This window comes from Coturnix japonica, chromosome 4 (assembly GCF_054131305.1).
Source record: "Coturnix japonica strain WE chromosome 4, WE-NBRP24, whole genome shotgun sequence".
Lineage (NCBI taxonomy): Eukaryota > Metazoa > Chordata > Aves > Galliformes > Phasianidae > Coturnix > Coturnix japonica.
In genome coordinates, this window is record NC_140666.1 from 42,813,013 (window position 1) to 42,832,558 (window position 19,546).

Sequence of the window (19,546 nt, forward strand, 5' to 3'; positions counted from 1 at the left end):
AATAAAACATTCTATTCAATTTTAGTTCCATATTACAGCGAAAGAATTTCCATATAAAAGGGAAAAGCATTTTGCAGCGAGCTTTGCAAGGCATGTAACTCAACCAACACCTCCAAACTTCACACAGCATTTCCTACATGGAATCTGTCACTGTCACCAAGCTATTTACATGACTTCCCATAAACCTAACCATTGTGCTCAGAGCTTCGACTGTAAACTACATTCAGCCGAGTCTGTACAGCTGGCTGGGGTTCCACTGGCTACATCTACGCTGCCTTTTGCACTGCACCTTTACCAGCTTCCCTAGGCCCAGAGGGGTGGGCAGGTTTACACTCTGCCTCACAATTGCTCCTTTACAGAAGTCTTTAAAAAGTAACTTTGAATAAAAAAGTTAAGTTGTATCATAGAATCATGGTTTGGTTTGGAAGAGTCCTTCAAGACCATCTAGTTCCAACCCCCCTGCTATAGGCAGGGATACCTCCTACTACACCACGTTGTTCAAAGCCCCATCCTGTCCTTGCTTAAACAAGCTTGCCCCTCACCAAGTAGCCTTCTCTGAAAGCATTTCAACTGGCATTCTCATGGGACAGTCACATGAGCTGGGACTGAAAAAACTCCTTAGCACAGCTATCTTCATCATTAGTCAACCGTTGTTTATTTATCTAGGCCATAAACCACAACTAAACTCTCTGCTTCACTTTGTTGCCCAGTTCATTCAGGAGATACCAAAAAATAAACACCGGTTTCATGACCGCCTCAATTCAATCTTTTCATTTTAAATTATTTTTGGGCCTGACACAAAGACTTGCTTTGTCTCAGTCCCAGTTGACTTTAATGGAAGGCAAGGAAGTATCTTTTAAGTCTTTCATTTAGCCAGAAATCTAACAGAGTACCTATTTTGAAAGTCGGCAAGAACTACCTTTTCTTCCAAAAGAAGATGATAAATACTGTATTTTAAGCTTCAAGTAAAACTCAGGACAAATTAAACCCTGTAAAAACAATAGAGAACTGAAACATGAGCGAGTGAATTGGGTTTAGAGCTGTTTTTGTGGGTTTTTATATCGAGTGTGGGAGAAAGAATTCCTGGTGAAATGCATATGCCCTCAGCATGTGTTACACTTGCGTAAACGCTCAAAGCCACCCATCCTCTCAGACACCAGGAACAGCTGGTGCGTCTGAGCGTGACTGAATCATTCTGAATTATGATTTTTTAATTGCTGCTTAAGTACATAAATGAAGCATACATTCAATTGATTCATCATGGATCTACAGTGTTGGTGGTGGGAGGTGTTGCTGTCATTTGTTTTTCCACCTTTATTTTCCCCCTGCACTCAACTCCCTAGAACATTAACAACTTATTAACTCCATTACCAAGTGCTGCTTGGTGGAGTTCTAACGAGACAGTTGCACTACTTGACTCCTACTAACCCCTCTTCCTTATTAGAGACCAGCAATGAAAAATCCTGAACTTCTCTACCAACCTAATTCTCATCTGCTTTTCCAACACTTTGAGCTATGTCTTCCACAATCCATGTTGACCATCTGCCTTGCTCATCTATTTCCAAGTAGCACATAGCCTCTTTTTTATCCTGACCCCAACCCAAATCCCAATTCCTTAACATTCATTTTGCCCAAACACAGGAAGTAGTTTACGCATCAGCCCATAGATTATTATGTACAATTCATCTTCACAAACTCTTACACTTACAGTGATGAACCCACAAAAGACTTCCAATCCTAAGATCACTATTTATGCTCCCACAGTGCCAACTTAAAAGCAAGATTTGCATCTTGGTGATAGAAAGCTTTTTTCTGTTCTTTCTCCTTCACCTGAAGGTGTCTCCCCCTTTCCTGTGGCACCAGCAGACCATAACCTCGACATTAAGTCCTGTAGGTCTCTTCCTTCAGCCCACGTCTACTTCTATTTAGTCTTTGTAATTCCACCTGCTTCTTCCACAGGACAGGCAGCAATGTCTGTGATTCAAACGTTCAGTAAAATAAGCATATCTCACTAACACAGCTTTTTAGATATAGATATTCCCCCGAAGTATGAGCTACTTTTAACTCAAATCACTGCAGCTCTTTCAAAGTTACGTCTTTCTTCTTTGCTCCATCACATACAAACACACTCAAATGTGTTTCTCAACTGCATATGGAAATCCAGACTGCAGTTCATGAATGCCTTGCTGGTCAGAACATTTATAAACTCACTTAGCTAACACTTAGATATGTACCTATAATACCTACGTGCTTTAGAGCTGTTAAAAAATGATGGGAATCTGGTCAAATACAACAAATAGAGAACAGTATTCTCTTGTCATGTTTTTCATGTTTGTCTTTCAACCGGCTCATGACAATTCCTTAAAGAACAGTGCTTTATCACCTCAAATACAGGTTTGTTATACAGATCTTCCTGTATTTCTACCAAATTCCAGGCAAGCAGGAGTGTCACCACACATGGTGGCAGAAAAGAAATGGGGCCTTACCACTAACTTGCTTATAGTAATATAAGACCCAGTGGCTTCAGTGCAGTAGCTTCTATACCGCAGTAACAAAGCCAACTTTAATGCACAGCTGATGGCTTTTCTCCCTTTCTAAAGACTGGTGCTCCCACCACCAGGACAAGTAAACAAGACATACCACTTCTGAAGCAGAAGTCTACAGCCCTGAGTACTAATCTAAACTAGCACTGACTTCATTTTGCTAAAACATGCCAGGGTGTGCACTGCTGTAGGCTGGGGGCCGCAGCATTTCCCTGCTGTAAGAAGGACAACCTGTAGAGGAGGTGCAAAGCAGACAAAGGGGGGATGTAAGAGCTTCAACCATCCCAAACCAGCCTCCTGCTGCACAATTCTATACTGTGAGAGCAAATTCAGGCCTCCCTGACAGCTCGTAAATGTGATGCTGGGAGTATAAACAACTTATAGAAAAGCAAAACTATGACTTAGGGCTTGACAGTAAAATAAAGAAGAAAAGAGAAAGGAAAAAAGGAAAAAGTGCAGTGGGGTAGGAGATAAGATGCATGTCATCAGATAGGAGACTGGGATGAGACAGCCTTGTTTTCTTCCCTCTCCCACCCTCTCCATGCTCCCCAAATCAGATGCTTCAAAAATATTTAAAAGGGAAAAAGAAAAGAACATCTACATCTTCTTGCCACGTATTATAGCTTTTATGTACAATTAGTGACTTAGAGGCCACAACTCCAAGCCATAATGTTTCCAAAATTATTTCAAGAAATATGTTGGGCTAACCTTTGGGCTGGCACCTTAGGCTGGCTATTCTCTGCCTTAAGACGTAGAAAGCTGTAAAACAAATATCCAAAAAATAAAAAGAAAAAAGAAATTCCAGCTTTTTGCTTTCTTTTTCCCCCTCCCCTGTAAGGAGGATGGACTTGGCTGGGGCTTTTATCAACTTGTTACATTCCTGGAGACTTACACACATTCAACAGTCAGAGCTTTTCTGAAATAAAGAAATAAGTTCTGGCACACATTTAAAAATAGAAACACCTTCCATCTGCATCGCATTATGAGATTTAACAAATACAGTCTGATACATAAGAGTAATTAAATATCATGACGTGATGCTATTCTTATTCAACCAAGGAGCTACTTTGCCATACAATATTGCACAAATTCTCGTGTTTCATGGTTTAGATCCCACGTTTCCATCAACAGAACACAAATGCTTTTCTTAAAGAGACAGTATCCTTTCATTTAAATATATGTGTATGTATTGCTAATGCTGCATAACATAAAATAAACATAAAAGGTTTGCAGCAGGATGTTAATTTGAGAGTAACTAATATCACTCACTTTAAAGCATCTGAACATCTGCAACCAATGCATACACTGGCATATACATTTTTATGATGTTTCAATTTTGATCATCTAAGCTGGAGTTAACACTTAGAGACCTTTTCAGCTCTTACTACCATACGAAACTAAATATAATACAAAAATTAAATAAGATGGAAACAGATCTACATTTCAGGTTCACATTAAAATGATTTATTTGCCAATAAAATTGAATATTATACACACATCTTGTCAGTCTACACAACCATGTTTTAGAAGGTAGCAGTAGCTCTTTGTATTTTAAGTAATATATGACCAATGTTTAAAGGTTTGCTCTGACTGTCACTTCTATTGATTTAGATCTATTTTAACCAGCAAGCCCCTTAATGGAGGGAGGTTGCTGTTGTTGGGCTTTGAAGGAAGCTCCATATTCAAATTGACAGTATGGTCAGAACATACTGGTGACATTTCCTGGGGACAAAGTGGACTGCAGAGCTGTTATTCTATGCGGAAAAGATGCAATGGAGGAGTGGAAAAGGATACTGTATCTTTAACATAGCAAAGCTAGAACTGCTTTAGAACCATAAAGGTTCTAAAATGAAAAAATCCCTACAACACTGACTGAATAAAAATAGCAAAACCTCATTTATTTATTTTTTAAATTGCATGGCAAAATTAACTAAGTATCGCAATTCTGTATTGCTATTTTTCACAGAATAGACATTTAAAGATGCACAAAATTATTGGTCATTTTATAAGATCCACTGCACGTGGATATTCACTAAACACTGCTGACATTATTAATACACAGCATTAATATATAGACTGTGTCGCCGCAACCACAAATTTAGTAACAAAATTCATGCTGATGTTAATGAGGTTTCTGCCATGGGGCCAACCTGGTGGAAGCCAATGCTGCCAAGGGGCATTACTGACCAAATTATGGTTTTATTTCACTAAAGATTTGTGCATCTTTGACTTATACAGAATTGCCATTTCCACTTAAAGCATCGTGATGTGCAACAAACACAAGTCCTAAGACACACAGCCTCTTCTCCCATTGATGTATGACACGATTTACATGGGTGAACTCCCATCAACATTACTGTTGGTTACACAAAATCATCCAGGCATCAATGAGAGCACAACCACCTCTTCCCAGCCCACCAGCATGCATCTCTGTAAATAAATCACACAGCATAGACACACATTAAGACAGAAGCAGCAGCATATACAGTATGGGTTTCTCCATAGCACTTGTAAAAGGCAGCAGCATGCACAATTTCAAGCAAAGCATTTGGTTATATCTGCATCTGCCATTTCAGCTTGCACAAGCTCCCCCCCTCTTTACTGCAGGTCACCTAAGAGCTCCCTGCAATAGCATGCGTTTTACTAGGTTGGACTAAATCTTAATGCTCGTCTGACATCTTCCAATTGACTTTTTTTGGTGCAATGTTTAAATGAGGTGTAAACGGATTGCCTGACTTCTACTTTTACTAATGGATTACTGTTAAGCTTCTTGACTGCTCTGTCCCTAAGCTTTTAATGCTAGCTGGTGTGGATTTACTGTAAGGTGGTAGGAAAAAATGAAAGCCTTTGCTGACTTATTCTGATTTTCTTCCATAGGTAGAACAGTCAAATCTCAGCACAAGGCAATAACCAGACTGGGCTGCAATAGATAGGTGCTCTAAAAGGGTGCACACAGTCCCTTCACAGTCCCTTCTCAAGATAGACTTCATTAATTTTGTTAACGTTTAAGGAGAATTCAGAATTGAAATAATCAAACGAAAGCAAAGCTTGTTCAATTCATTTTCAGTGAAATTTTATTCCCCTTAAACATGTTGGACAAAGCTTTCAGTTCACTAGACAAACCCTCAGGATTAGCCCTGTTGACTTCACTAACCATGCAGGCTCATGCCAACAGAGGACCTGACATTAGGCCAGCATCAGTTTACAGAAGCTGTGGATTCAAACTTGTATTTTGTACATGGGAATGCAGCAAAACCACACTTGCTATTGCCTCTAGCAAAGGAGTTGTCCAAACCGTAACCTAGAATGAGAATTCAAGCACTTTGCTATTGCTTCTCTTAAGAAATCTTGCTCAATTTTTATAATCTACATTAAATTAGTGGTATCTCTTTCTGCCAGCTCTTATTTAATAAAACAGGTTTAGTTCTTGGCTGTTAAATTGCAAGTGAAATTATGAAGCAAAAAGCAGCCCACATCTTTAGTGTAGCTTGACTACATATAACTAGCATACAAATGAACTACAAACAGGCATGCAGCCAAGTATAAAGCAGGTGTATTTTGTTCATGACAGGCACACACATTTGGAAATCATTTTAATAGCTTTAAAAACAACAACAGAGCTTTTTGCAAGCCAGCTATAGCAAGGCAGGTAGAATAGTCCTAAGGATGCCTTTCAAGGTACCCAGATGGATCAGTGGCAAAAACGTCCACAAATAAAGAACAAATAAGTTTAAAATAGCCCTTAGTATGGCTTGCTGGAAGGAGAACTTCCACTTTCATTGTGAAGAATAAATAGCATCGCATTACTTCTCACATATATCATAGAACCATAGGCACAGAAACCTTAAGTTGGAAGAGATCTTTAAAGGCCATTTAGTCCAACTCCCCTGCAATGACCAGGGACACCACAGCTAGATCAGGTTGCCCAGAGCCTGATCCAGTCTCACCATGAGAGTCTCCAGGGATGGGGCATCAACTGCATCTCTGGGCAACCTGTACCAGTGACTCACCATCCTCACTGTGAAAGACTTCTTCCTGACATCCAGCCTAAGTCTACGCTCTTTAAGCTTTAAGTCATCTCTCCTTACTCTCATAGATCCAGCTAAAGAGTCTGTCCCTTTCTTTCCTGTAGCTCTCCTTTAGATACTGAAAGGCCACTATCGGGTCACCTCAGAAATCAATGCTTCTACTATTGCATATTTTAATCTCCAGATATGCTCACCATGTTCCAGAGCCCAATACATGTATGTGTAGATTCACAGCTGTGTGAAGGCATTTTTTTTTCAACTGGTACGTGAGTAAAGTACGTTTGTGCAAGATGCATGCAATACTACATGTCCCAACTTGGTTTTCCCCTATCCATCTGTATACTTCAAATGGGTTCTGGGTTAGGATAACACAGTACCACAGATGCAGCTGCCTTGCAACACAAAAGCAATTATGAATGTACTGTCCATATCTGTTCTCACCAAAAATCTTTGCCATGGAAATTCAAAGACATTTACAGTGAAGAAAGAACTCCAGAAGAAACTCCTTCTACCTTCACTTTTGCTCTGCTTTACAGTTTTGCCATGTGCACAACAATAACACACAAAAATGCAAGAAAGCCTTATTTCTACAAGGTCAGATTTCAGATGTACATGTAAGGAAGCACATGTAGAAGTCCTGATTGGTATAATTCATTCACAGAAGGCAGAAGATATTTTAGAGAATAAATTAAAGGAGGGTTCAGATTCTGAGTCCTTCCTGCACGCTGTCAAAAGGACAGTTGAGTTATGCTGACTTTTGTGTGACTGAGCAGCACTAAGCACAGTTGTGCTGGATACCCCTAAGTCAGGCAATGGGACATAAAAAGAAATCACTCCACACTTTGGAAAAGCAAATCTAGCTAACGTGGTTCAGTTTCCAGGTGCATCTTTATGGATGGATGATGAATCACAGGCACTGCACTGCTATGGCTTAATGAGTTACTACTTGTCAGCTGGGCCACACTCCTGCCCTTCTAAAGCTGACATTACCTTAAACCACACAGCTGTCTTAAGCTACCACATTCTTTCCTCAATAGGCTTGGGCAGGAGACTGGCCCACGTGTTTGGTGGAGCAGCTAGCACAACTTCAGTAGGAAATATATCTGAGTACATTTGGAGCTACTTGTCTGTGGCTTATCACAGCTTGGAGTCCTTCTGGTAACTCTATGTTGCAGCTCTCTCATGTATCAGAGCCTGTATTCTTGCTATTCTCTGTCTCCAGCATGGCACTCACATTTGCTCTCAGTAAGATAAACTCAAAGGCGATTGGTGTATATACAGCAAGTTATGCGTGAGTAAACAGGTGAGAGTGCAAATGTGCTGTAGCACTTGCAGGCATAGCAAAGATGATTCAGACCACTTGGCTTGAGAACAGCCGTTGATGTCCATTAATAAAAAGCTCAGCACTGTTGTCTGAATATGGACCGCTTCATTTTTGAACCTACAGTAAACAGGGTCTCACAACATGGTTTTAAGTCTGATTCTATACTTGTTTTCATTACATAAATACAATTTATTCTAGAAATGGCAAAGAAAACATAAATGTAGTAAAGGAAAGTTAACATTTATGCCACCCATTCTGGGGACAGGATTAAGAGGCTTGCCTTTCCCTATAGCATACTTGAATTTTTGGAACCTTTTCAGATATACCGTTTCATACAGTAAAAAGCTCAGGGCTGCAGTTGAGGCCAGGAATGCTGCCTTCCGTGTGAGGTTAATCCTTCATGTTGAATGCCACATTCCCAAGGTGGAGAGCTTACTAGAGATTTTCTATTTGGCTGCCAGCACTAGAAAGATTCACTTTCGTCTGGTGTAATCTCCCACTCCGTGATACGACTGGAATTTTCACCACCCACAAGTGGAACAGACTTCCTTGCTTTACTTTTCTCAGAGTTTGGCTCCTGTTTCAGAGCTAGAATTAACTGCTAAGGTTTTAAGCAAGGTCTTCACCCACACACTTGAGGCTTTTCTAAATTCTCAGTAGTCTTTAAAAGCAAAGAAAAGAAGGGAACAATATTTCTACACTTAAGTGAGAACCATATTCCTTTTATAACCTGGTCTATTATAATCACAACTACTGGAGATGACCATATAGAATTGATCCCTGCACTCCCTGGAGGAGCGAATCACGTACTTCAACAGTAGGTGGAGAAGAGAATCCACTTAGATTCAGCATTAAGTAAAGAAGATTTCTGGTATCTGAAGAAGATGGCAAATTGCTATAAATGATCTTACTGACAAAATCCAGAGTAAGAAAGATGAGAAAACCCTCTGTACAATATATATATATATTTTTTTTTACCTTTAGTTATGACTTTTTTGCTAGTATTACTTCACACTGTTGCCATCTCCCAAGACTCTGAAAACAGCAACCCCAAATCAGAGTTGGGGAGAGAGAATTGAAAGGGCAAGTATATCTGTAGCCAACTTTCAGCTAAATGTAAGCTTAAATTTATGGCCATCAAACAGGAGGAGACTTGTCTAAGTGAAAAGCCACAGTGAGATCTCTTTTATTTCAGTGCAAATTATTGATACTTGTCAGTTAAATGTCCATAGCCTCAAACATTTAAATGCTTAACAGTTTCCAAATACAAGTTCAAAAGACAGACATAGATTCTATCACCTCTGGAGTAGATGCAATCAACTACTTCACATTATTCTTCCTTCTCTATAAACATTCATCTCAGGGAAAACATTACTTCTGTTACCAGCTACAGCCTTAAAACTCAAAATGATTCATGATCCAGGCTCAGAGATACCAATCTGAGATCTTCTCATCTGGTAACAGTAGCAGGCGTGTTATGTTCCAAAAGCACTTTGCATAGCTTTTTCACCAGTCATCTTATATACCTATTAAACACTGCAGGCTTTTAACATGCTTAGGATGGAAGAAGCCAGTGTTGCCATTCACAGATTTGAACAAAACCTTTGCTGAGAGTGTACAGTTGCACTGCCAACGCTACTTCTATCTTTTGCCTTTCCTTCTTCCTGCTGCCTGTCTGTGTCGCTGTCCTGCAGCCTATGCATCTAACAGTATTCAACACCTGTTTTGCTTTAAAAGCGGCTTGGCAGAAAATAACCTAGTCATTTGCATCTTAATTTTAAAAAAAGCGAGGAGCACTATTTATAGGTTCAGTCCTGCAAAGACTTTGGAGAAATCACTCGTGTGTGAACTGTGTGTGTGTGAACACATGAGCCAGTGCTCCCTGAATCAAGTCCGTGATTCCTAACAACCTAAACTTCTATACCGCCCTACCTGCTACCATAGAGTACTTTTAGAAGATGCCCTTAATGATGAAGGCTTCTCTATTTGGTTATCCTGCCATTATAAGGGATTCTAAATAGCATGTTAGAGTAGGACTCTAGCATATTATAAGAAAATTACCTTAGAGATGTTTCTCTTCACGTGCGACCCAATAAAAGGATGCTGTCAGGCTGGTTTATCCACCCTTAGTTTGAGGTTACTGTAAGAATGCTTGATCTTTAGTATCAAATTGAATATATCTTTGGCTTTTAAAATGAAATGTCAATTATTTAGATCTCTTTCCCATATATAAATATTCCGGCCTGCACTGCCTGTAACGTGACACTGCAGTGTTATGACAGGTTATTAGGAATGAAATGAAGTGGAAACAAAACAGAAATTCACAGATTCTCATTGCCTTACACGAAGTTTACTCTTCTTGATTGAAACGATTTACAGAACTGTTAATAAAAGGCTGGATTTTGACCTGACAACATACTTTTAAGTCGGACTCACACGTGCAAAAGCCTTGGCTGTCCATTATACGACTGTGTGTAGATGGCTAAGTGCACGTACAAGCCTCTCCTACAAGTGACTAGAAGCCCCAGCAGCAATGATACTCACGTTGGCACTGTCCCCAGGCCATACGGGCCCATCCCCAGCAGCAGTCAATTCTACTTCCAAACCGGCACAGTCCTGCTGAGGAGATTATTTGCCTGGGCCACCTGTATGAGACAGTTCAAAGACAGCTGGTGAAACGCTTTGGGAGTAACTAACTAAAATCATTCCGTCTTAACAACAACAAAACTAATAAACACCACACTCCTTTTGGTAAAGGGCTCTGACCTGAGCCTGTGATATTTCTGTTATGAATACAGCATGTTGTTCAGACGCCGGACATAGCTTTAGGCAGAAGATAATTGGCATTAACGTTGTACAACCTGAAACAACCGACACGTTTCGCAAACGTGCTCGCTGCTGCCACTCACAGGTCCCCATTAAATTGCTTCAGGCTTGTGAAATTATCTATAGCACGCAATAAACCACCATCGGGAATTTCAGCATTGAATTGTTTGGCGATATGTCACCAGATTTTCTCACCGAAACCTGAAGGGAGTGGAGAAAAATAAATTGCGCCCCACCTGCCGCTCCGGCCCCGGGCAGGGGCTCTCCTTTGCTCTGCTCTCCTCGCCCCGCAGTCGCTCTCACCCGGCTTCATGTTAAAACTTGAGTTGCAGTTCACCGTATTCTGTTTCTAGTGCCTCCAGGCGTCAATAAACTTATTTTATTTTTACGGCACGTGAAGCGCTTCGCGTTTAATCCTCACAGAGCCCTTCTAACAGCGACCAACTTTCTACAGCCGTGACGGCGCTGACGCCCCGGAGCCGAGCAGGGGCACGGCCCCGAGCAGGGCAGGGCGATGCGGTGCCCCCAAGCCCGTGGGCACCGTCCTGCGGCCGCCGGCTCCGGGGCACCTCGCCTGGCTGAGGAGACGGTCCCTGGGGCCGCCGAGTTGCCCCCCGGCGCCATTCCGCACCCCGGCCGAAGCCCTCATGGAGCACGGCCCGTCCCTCTTCCCTCCCGCGTTACCCCCCGCTAGGAGCTGCCCCTTGCAGCCGGCCCTACCTTCTGTCAAACTCTCCGGCGGCCCCCAGGGAGAGGCAGGAGGCCAGCAGCAGCCGCACCGAGAGCTCCATGGCCGGCGGGGCGCCCCAGTGAAGCGAGCCGGCCGCTGCCGGGGAACGACGGTGCTAGAGGCGGGCCGAGATGCTGAGGGTGCTGGGTGTGCGCCGCGAGAGCTCCGGAGCGGCAGCGGAGGCGGTGAGCCCCTCTGCGCTGCCCGCCCGCCCCGCTGCCGGGCGGAGGAGGTGCTGCCGGGGTGCGGCCGTGCCGCCCGCAGCCATTAGGGGCGCCCGAGGGCGGGCCGCCCGCCTCCCGCTGAGGGGCACCTGGCGGCGGGGCCGACCCTCAGCTCCGCCTCGTCCCCTCGGTCGCGTTGCACACCTACCTTGCAAAGGAGCGGGGGGAGCGACGCCCCTCATCGCAGGACTGGGACACGAAACGGGGAGAACGACGGGCACCAGAGGTGGGTACAGGCAGAGCTTTGATCTTGTGAACAAGCTGTTATTCCATTAGGTCCCACAGCCGCCCGCTACTAGGTGCAGAGTCCACAGGTATAGATAAGAGCATTAAGAATCAGCCTTCTTTTGCCAAACGCAGTTCTTCCAGGATAATGCTTTTCAACAAGATTACAAGTTTTTCCTTGTTTGCTTCGTTCTGGCTCAAAGTCTCCTTTAATAGCTCTCAGATGTCAGCGTGTGTCCCTGGCCCCAGCCAGACAAAGAAACCAGAGGGTCAAGCAGGACCTGTGCATCACTACCACTACCAACAGGGACTCCAGCTCTGTTCCACATTAAAGCACTAAAAGCACCATGTCTGCTTAGTTTCTATGAACTACTGCCATAGGGACATTTTGAGGGACACTAAATAACAACTTGCCACCAATTTAGGGTCAGAGCTGCTCACAGTTCTCTGATTACAGACAGATGGGCCAACAGCTCGGATTAAATTGTAGCACTGGTTTTGATCACAGCTAATCTTATCAGCTGTTGCTACAAGAGTCACACAGCTTAGATCCAGAAAACAAAGACCTTCCAGTTTACACCTAACACAAAGCCAAACCCTTCAGGGAACGCTTAGATGCCAGCTTCCTAAAATACGATTTGAGCTGATAGCTCTGCTCAGAGCATTTTGCACCTTTATAACACTAAACTTTTAAATTCAAGCTACACCGTGGTTATGACAGTAGTAAAGATATTTTGCACAAGGTATGAACTGAGCTAGTGAGTTTTATTCAACTACACACCTCTCTGAGCACTTACTGAAATCTTCAGCAGAAAACCCTTCACTCTTTCACTATCTATTCAGGACCCCAGTTTCCCTGTGCTAAGCCTCCTGTCCACAGTCTCAACCCAACACCACCCAGACAGATGAAATAAAATCGTAAAAAGCTCATAATTCTGCAGGATATTTGTTACCTATGCTGAGACAGCAAACCCTGTGGAGGACTGAGCTAGACATGTAAACTGCACCGAAGACCAAATGTCATTCCCTCCATTCACATCAGTGGAAGCTGATAATCAATGCAATAACGCGGTAGCATTTGGGAAAGACAGGGGAGCATCTGGCTTAGATTAGATTCTTGCTGAAACAGAGCTGATTTCCAGCTCATGACTGATTATATTTTTTCCCCACTCAGATACGTGATGAGGGATCAGCCCACAGCCCTTGCAGGATTCATTTGTTGTCAAGATTTTATGGGCAAAAAGGGAGAAGTCCTACTTAAGATAACCACAGGGATTTCTCTCTGTTACCAGCATCCGGCTATATCTCTCCAACACGCAGAAGGAAAATATCCGCAAATTACATTGTGGCCAAATTCAGGAGAGGTGCCAAAAGCAACATTTCAACTTCTTTGTGAATAAAGGTCGAGGGCAACCTGACACTTTCCTTCCAGTGTCCAGAAGGACGTGTGGTAAAGTCAAACCCATTCACATTACTCCCCATAGTGGTACTTAAGTATAGAGCAACTTTAAAGCACGTGCTACTTTTAAAAATCAAGTATACTCACAGATGGTAGTAAAATGATTTAATCTGTCCAGGCTGCACTCAGTATTTAAGATTTCCTCCTCAGCCTCTTTGGCATTCTTGTGTCTCAATAACTGTGCTGGTCAGACGTGGTGCCTACTTCAATTAGGATTGTCTGCTTTCAGTTAACTTTTGCTGCTTTTGGAACACCACTCTGAAAAAACAATTAACCAGTCAGTGGAAGATCACATATTGCACATCCATACCCATCAGCAGCACTGGACATCCAGCCATGAATTCATTTGTTTTGGCAATGATTTATTGATCTAAATGGAGTTTTCTTAACAGGGTAGTTTCTCATATTCAGGACACTGAGTGAGAAAGCATAGGAATCAAATCTCTCACAAATTAACAGCGTACAAAGCTGTCTTCCCTACTCCAGTGCTGTGAGGGTGTGTAACAAACTGATATATAGGAGACTGAGAAATTGCGGAAATAGTAAGAGAAATGCTCTCACATCTTACATTTAACAAAGCAGCATGAAAGCATCACAAATGTTAAAGTCACAGGGCTGGCTGATGCGATGGTTCAGCAAGACATTAGTAATAAATGCCCCATAGGAATGCATCAAGCACTCAGACAGATGACTAGCACATACCAGGCAGATGAAGTGGAGGATCATGGACAAAGGAACAAGTGTCCAAGAAGTCTCTTTCAAAGACAGAGAGTTGTTGAGTCCAACATGGACCACGATTTTCACTGCAAATTAGCAGCTACAGAGCAGAAACATGGAAGAAGATGTAAAAGTACCAGTAATTGATATTTTTTAATGGCAAATACTGGTAGATATAGTAAGTACTATCATACAGTAAATATAACAAATTGCATAGAATAAGACTCAAATTTTACCTTCATTGGTTACAGGTAGCTGTGAATTAAATAATCACGAGAGTAACAGATGCTGCCTTGGGCAATCTACTACCAAGTAACTTTTATTGGCATTAGTTAACTCATTTTAATATTAACTTCCTTCTCTGGATCTTAAAATACATTACAATTATTAATAAAATCCTGTATTCAGGTGAATCAGGCAACACTCTTTCCATTCAAAGATGGAAATACTCTTTCCATGCAGTAATATTCTCTATTCCAGTCTATATATGTCGATCTTTTGAACATATGGCCACTTGATCAATTTTTGTTCCAAGACGTTTTGCATTGAAGATGAGAAGTATCCCCCAACCTTAACATTACCCTATTAGAGATTAGTTCTACTTGAGACATAATCTTTGAATGCAGAAAAATCTGTGACTGACATAGGGGACGTGTTCATCTGAACAGTGAGGGACAGCACAGTCAGCTTCAGAAAATGATGGCAAACTGCCTGCACTGCTGGAAGCCTTGTGTATCCTACAGCTCTCAGTAACACCAGCAATGAAGGTGATGCAACTATTAAAGAACACGGGCTTGAGAAATATTTTGTGGATAAGACAGCAGAATACTCAGCACCGAAGCACATTTTACAGACTGGCAAAGAGTCAGAACTGAGATGGGTCCTTATGTCTGAGTGAAACAATTATTAATGTCTGCAGATTGAGCAGAAAAACCACGCATACGGCCTCTGACACCATCTAAAAAGGAGAAAGAATAGAGAAAGCTTTAGGCATCTGCTGAATAAATGACTGACACGCTATTTTGTGCAGTCAGCACTGAAAAAAAATGCCTCCAACAATACATTAGCATCATTGTTGTCTGCTCCAGGTTGGTTCAGCCAGTTAGCTCCCATTCATTGCTGTAGTTCAGTCAGCCTTTGGCAAAGCTGTCACAACAAACCAGCTGAGTTCACTGAAAAGGATGCAGGGCTGTTTCCTAAGCAGCCTGACAGTCATGCTTCTGTAACATGGATTTTCATCCGTTTAAGATTCTACTGTTCCCACAATACAATAATACAACCCTTTCCTAGGCTACATGCATGCACAGCTAGTGGTCAGCATGAGGGACGAGAACTGAGACACAAGCAAACCATTTAGGATGATTAGCAGTTAATAAAAATATTACTTACATGGTAAGAAAATATATACTATGGAATGCTCATAATCAACAGTTTACTGTCTTTTTCATGGGCACCAAGTGCATAACAACCTTCCATTCAACAATATTAAAGGCTGATGACAGACTCTTAAAGAAAAAGCAAAAATCACATCATCAAATTACTATCTGTAACTAAGAGAAAATATATAGAAAACAAAACAGGAACAGAGTCACATATGTTATACAGAACATCACAATAAAAAAAAAAAAAAAGCTGCTAAGAATCCAGAAACCACAAGGATGTGAGCTGAAACCAAACTTAACCTCACACTTACTGCTGTAACTTTAGCAAAAGAAAAATGCAATATTGAGATCTCCATGAAGACGTTCCCAACCTCAGTTCTAACATGAACTACCTTTAATTAGGAGGTTCTTTTGTATATTACCTGGACTTCATGGCAGCTTTCTCTTTCTGCTCAACCTTCATATGCCCAGACTGCAAGCTCTGAATTCTTGGACTGCTTGAGTTCTATCATGTAAGATCATAAATCAGTCTGAGAAGTAATCAGAAGTGTCTTTTGTCAAAAGAAGCAAATGAAATTAATCTGGCACAGCATGGATTCAACTGATTCTGCTCATGAAATACACTTATGACAAGAAAAACACAAGTAATTGCAGAACCAGAAGAAAACAATTTACAGTAGGCTAAGAAATCAGCCTTGACTATAGCAGTGTTTGTAACTTGGTTTTTCCTCCATGCCATGGATTAATTGCCACAATTAGGGGTGAAAAACAAACAAACAAACAAAAAAAAAATTCATATTAATATAGATACACTGCCTGACATTGCCTTTCCAGAGAGAAATGATAAAGAACTGCTTCAACTGCAGTACAACCCTGTGGTGTATTACCTATGCTTATTCCAATTTGGCCTGCTCTCATTTGGGCTGTCATTTTTTAATTCAGCTGACATTACTAATTGCTAGGGAGACACCTTTCAAAACACAGCAAATGTATTCAACACATTCCCCATCAGCTGTTGGAGCAGCTGTCCCTGCCACTGTTGAGCCTTCAACCCAGACAGAGTTTCAGATAGTAAATGCAGCCCTGGAAACCCAGGCTGCAGGGTGTGCCTTGAAGCTGGGAAAAGGTGGTCTTCTTCCCTGCAGGAGGGGTGCTGATGCTGAAGAGCTGTGTCATCAAATATCAGAGGTACCAGAGAAAAACCAGCAGGCTCTGTGATATTAGAGGAAACAAAAGAGAAATAGATGGAATCTTCTCAGAAATGAAGTAGCTTTAAGAACCCTACAACCAACTGCAGTGGAAAAGGGCAGAATCCATCCCCAACATAAGATAAATAGTCCAATATTACATATTCTAACAAATATAATGGTAATGGACTGGGATAACCCTAGGTCAGGTCCTCAGATTCTGTAAAATTTAATACCCCCTACTGACCTCGGTGAAACTAACAACGTATATCACTAAGTTTTCTGTAGGCTTCAAGTCAAAAGCGAAACAGATCCCATAGAAATATAGTCTGGTAACAGTTACACACAGCACAGGGCTGGTATGATATTTATCGCATACGTAGTTGCTTGTGAGCCTTTGAGCATTACAGAGTTTATTTGTGGCATTTAAAAGACTTTTTAAAGTCCATTAAATTCACGTCTTCAGAATACAGTATGAGTGGCAAGAGGATGGAGAAGATTTAAGTGAGGCTTAAGTGCTCAGTAAGAAAGGAAATTAAGGAGTTTCAGGGTTATCTACAGGTCTGGTAAACAGTTTCTGATTCTTCTACAGTCTGCTCAAACAACGCAGTCGCACTCAATCTTACTTTGACAATATTCTTCTTAAAGCTTTATATTCAAAACCAGTTACTCCCTCCAAATAACACTTTTAACATTTCTACAGGTTTTTATGGATACTTTTTGAGAGGAAACAGTAACTTTGAGATCAGTATTTAATACACGGTTAGATACGAACCTCAACAGTCTTAAATAAGTGAGCATGCTCCTTAACTGAAATTTTCTTAAGGGAGAAAAACACAGTAGCTCTGTCTGAGATGGACTGGGAACTCCAGACTAGAAGTTTTTTCATTAGGATTTGAAGAAACTCTGCAATAGCAAAAGTAAGAAAAGTTCTGGAACAGAAAACCAATTGTGACTGCCTTCATGAAAGGAGAAGGAAAGTCTAAGAAAGAGACTGGAGCAAATCTAGCAACAGTTTTCAAAACTGCTGTGCAGGCAATGACAAAATATTGTAGGACAAATAAAAAATCCAATTTCAGAGGGAAACTGAAAGCTACAGAGCTTTAAATAGCAGAATACAAGAGGTAAGAGAATTAATAAAAGAATTAATAAAGGAATTAATGAACTGTTCTGTGAACTAGAACAAAGAGATAAAGGTTGCTTGCTGACACATTCAAGAAAGTACATTTTGTTCTTGTCTTTTTACTTCTAATCCGCGCATAACTCTGACAGATAACTGAGCTTGGTCTAGCAGGAGAGGTATTAGAGCTGAAAGACAGACAGTAAAGTATCTATAAACAGCTCTACCTTCTTTCAAGAATTATAGTATAAACTACTGAAAAATAGTTTGCAGTGGTCTGAGTAGTGCAACAGTGCACCTTCAAACTCACAGACTGTCAGCTCTCAAAGGCGGGGGCAACTACAGATAAACAAGCTGTCCTTTTTCCCTTGAGTGAAGTTAAAGAATGTGATCAGAAAATTAAACTGGCAAGCTTGCATAGCACTCAGTTCGTACTTTCAATGAAACTAAAAAGCAGTGATCACAGAAGGAAAAAGGAACACATTCAAAACACGTCGGAACAGAAAGCAATTGAATTTGGTCTTTCTGCGCTGCATAGACTCTTCTCTGTACCTGGAACCAGGTATTAAATATAGCAATTTTTGCACATATATCCTTATGGTTAACAGATGAAAAATACATGCAGATAATCTTGAGGAATGCCAACAAAACTGACTACCCTTTGGAAGTTTAAAACTAAGCTTAGTAGTAATTTCCAAGCATACCAGCAAATAAAAGCAAATTCTGAGTAAGAACACACAGAGTGAGGCTGTTACTCTCAGAACTTGAATGCTATCACTTCTTTCAAGCAAGGTAGGTGCTAACACAGAATCAATTAGAAGATTTATGCCCTCCAGAATGGCAGCATACATGTCAATAGTATTTATTCTTGTAGCAGCAGCTATTGTGTATACTAATCCTGTACAGATACCCTGCTACTTTAAGATTATTTGGAGCTAAAAGCTGCAATTGGAAACTGTCTCAGTAAAGATTATTCAGCTGGAACATGTTTTATTTTAGAGGGCTTTTTGGTATTTATGACAGAGCATATAAAAGTAATCCAATTGTAAAAGAGATCCATAAACTAACTGAAGGTTTCAAATTACATAATTGCTTAAATCACTTAATTCTTTTTTTCTTTTCCAGATTCCTACTTTGAATATGAAACGTTCAAACAAGGACGAGGCATCAATTTATAACCAACTGCTTGTGTGTAATGGTCAAATGCAAAAAAAAAAAGAAGAGAAATTAAATGTTTATCTGAGTCTTGATTTTCATCCAATACCTTGGGTAATTTATCCTGAAATTCTAATTATATCTCCCTATACAAGCACTGCAAATATGAAAACCGAGAGAAAAATATATTTGCGAGAGCTTTTTTCCTCTGTCTTTTCCAAAGTAAAGAGATGGCTGCGGTTAAATTACTTAATGAAAAGAATTCAGTGTGTCAGCAATCATCCCAACAAAGAGAACATGTCCATTTACAGTATTGTTTAACTATTTCTATAGTTGGTGACCACACTAAATGGGTATTTGAATGGTAACATGCCAAATGAATAAAAACAACCTTCATGGTGCCAAACATTAGCTATTTCCACAAATCTAATTGAAAGCATGCAAAAGCAGGGCACAAAAGTACATATAACTACTTCATCTTCTGGCCTCTTAGACAACCTGAATTGTCTATATTTTATGTGATTTTGTTTAAAAGAGCAATGTCAGAGCAACAGACCAGAAGGTATCTGTTCATGTCATCCAAGCTTATATTGAGCCGCAGTAATATATATGCATCATAGCTCAGG

The 19,546-nt window shown here is 40.9% G+C and overlaps 2 protein-coding genes across 11 annotated transcripts in view; one reads left to right on the forward strand and one right to left on the reverse strand.

Moving 5' to 3' along the window:
* The window catches only part of NPNT (nephronectin), a 38,946-nt gene extending 27,293 nt beyond the window's left edge, over positions 1-11,653 (reverse strand). For 2 of the 8 annotated variants that reach the window (XM_015861424.3, XM_085546637.1), the window contains exons 1-3: positions 11,442-11,653; positions 10,440-10,540; positions 3,252-3,302 (exon numbers count right to left, since the gene is read on the reverse strand). In XM_015861424.3, the coding sequence (XP_015716910.2) occupies positions 3,252-3,302; positions 10,440-10,540; positions 11,442-11,512 (223 nt within the window). In that variant the 5' untranslated portion in view covers positions 11,513-11,653. Of the gene's footprint in view, positions 1-3,251; positions 3,303-10,439; positions 10,541-10,957; positions 11,388-11,441 lie in introns of those variants that run through there. The other 6 variants (XM_085546642.1, XM_085546639.1, XM_085546640.1 and 3 more) reach the window with 5 other exon arrangements.
* On the forward strand, positions 11,583-18,997 carry LOC146761045 (uncharacterized). 3 transcript variants are annotated; one of them, XM_085546652.1, is made up of 2 exons: positions 11,583-11,901; positions 18,891-18,997. In XM_085546652.1, the coding sequence occupies exons 1-2, from the start codon at positions 11,583-11,585 to the stop codon at positions 18,941-18,943; spliced, it is 372 nt and encodes a 123-aa protein (XP_085402778.1). In that variant the 3' UTR covers positions 18,944-18,997. The 3 variants fall into 3 exon arrangements, 2 of the variants coding, with proteins under 2 accessions (XP_085402778.1, XP_085402779.1); XM_085546653.1 differs by lacking the exon at positions 18,891-18,997 and adding an exon at positions 13,075-13,210; XR_014945803.1 differs by lacking the exon at positions 11,583-11,901 and adding an exon at positions 13,259-13,386.
* The last annotated feature ends 549 nt before the right edge of the window (positions 18,998-19,546 follow it).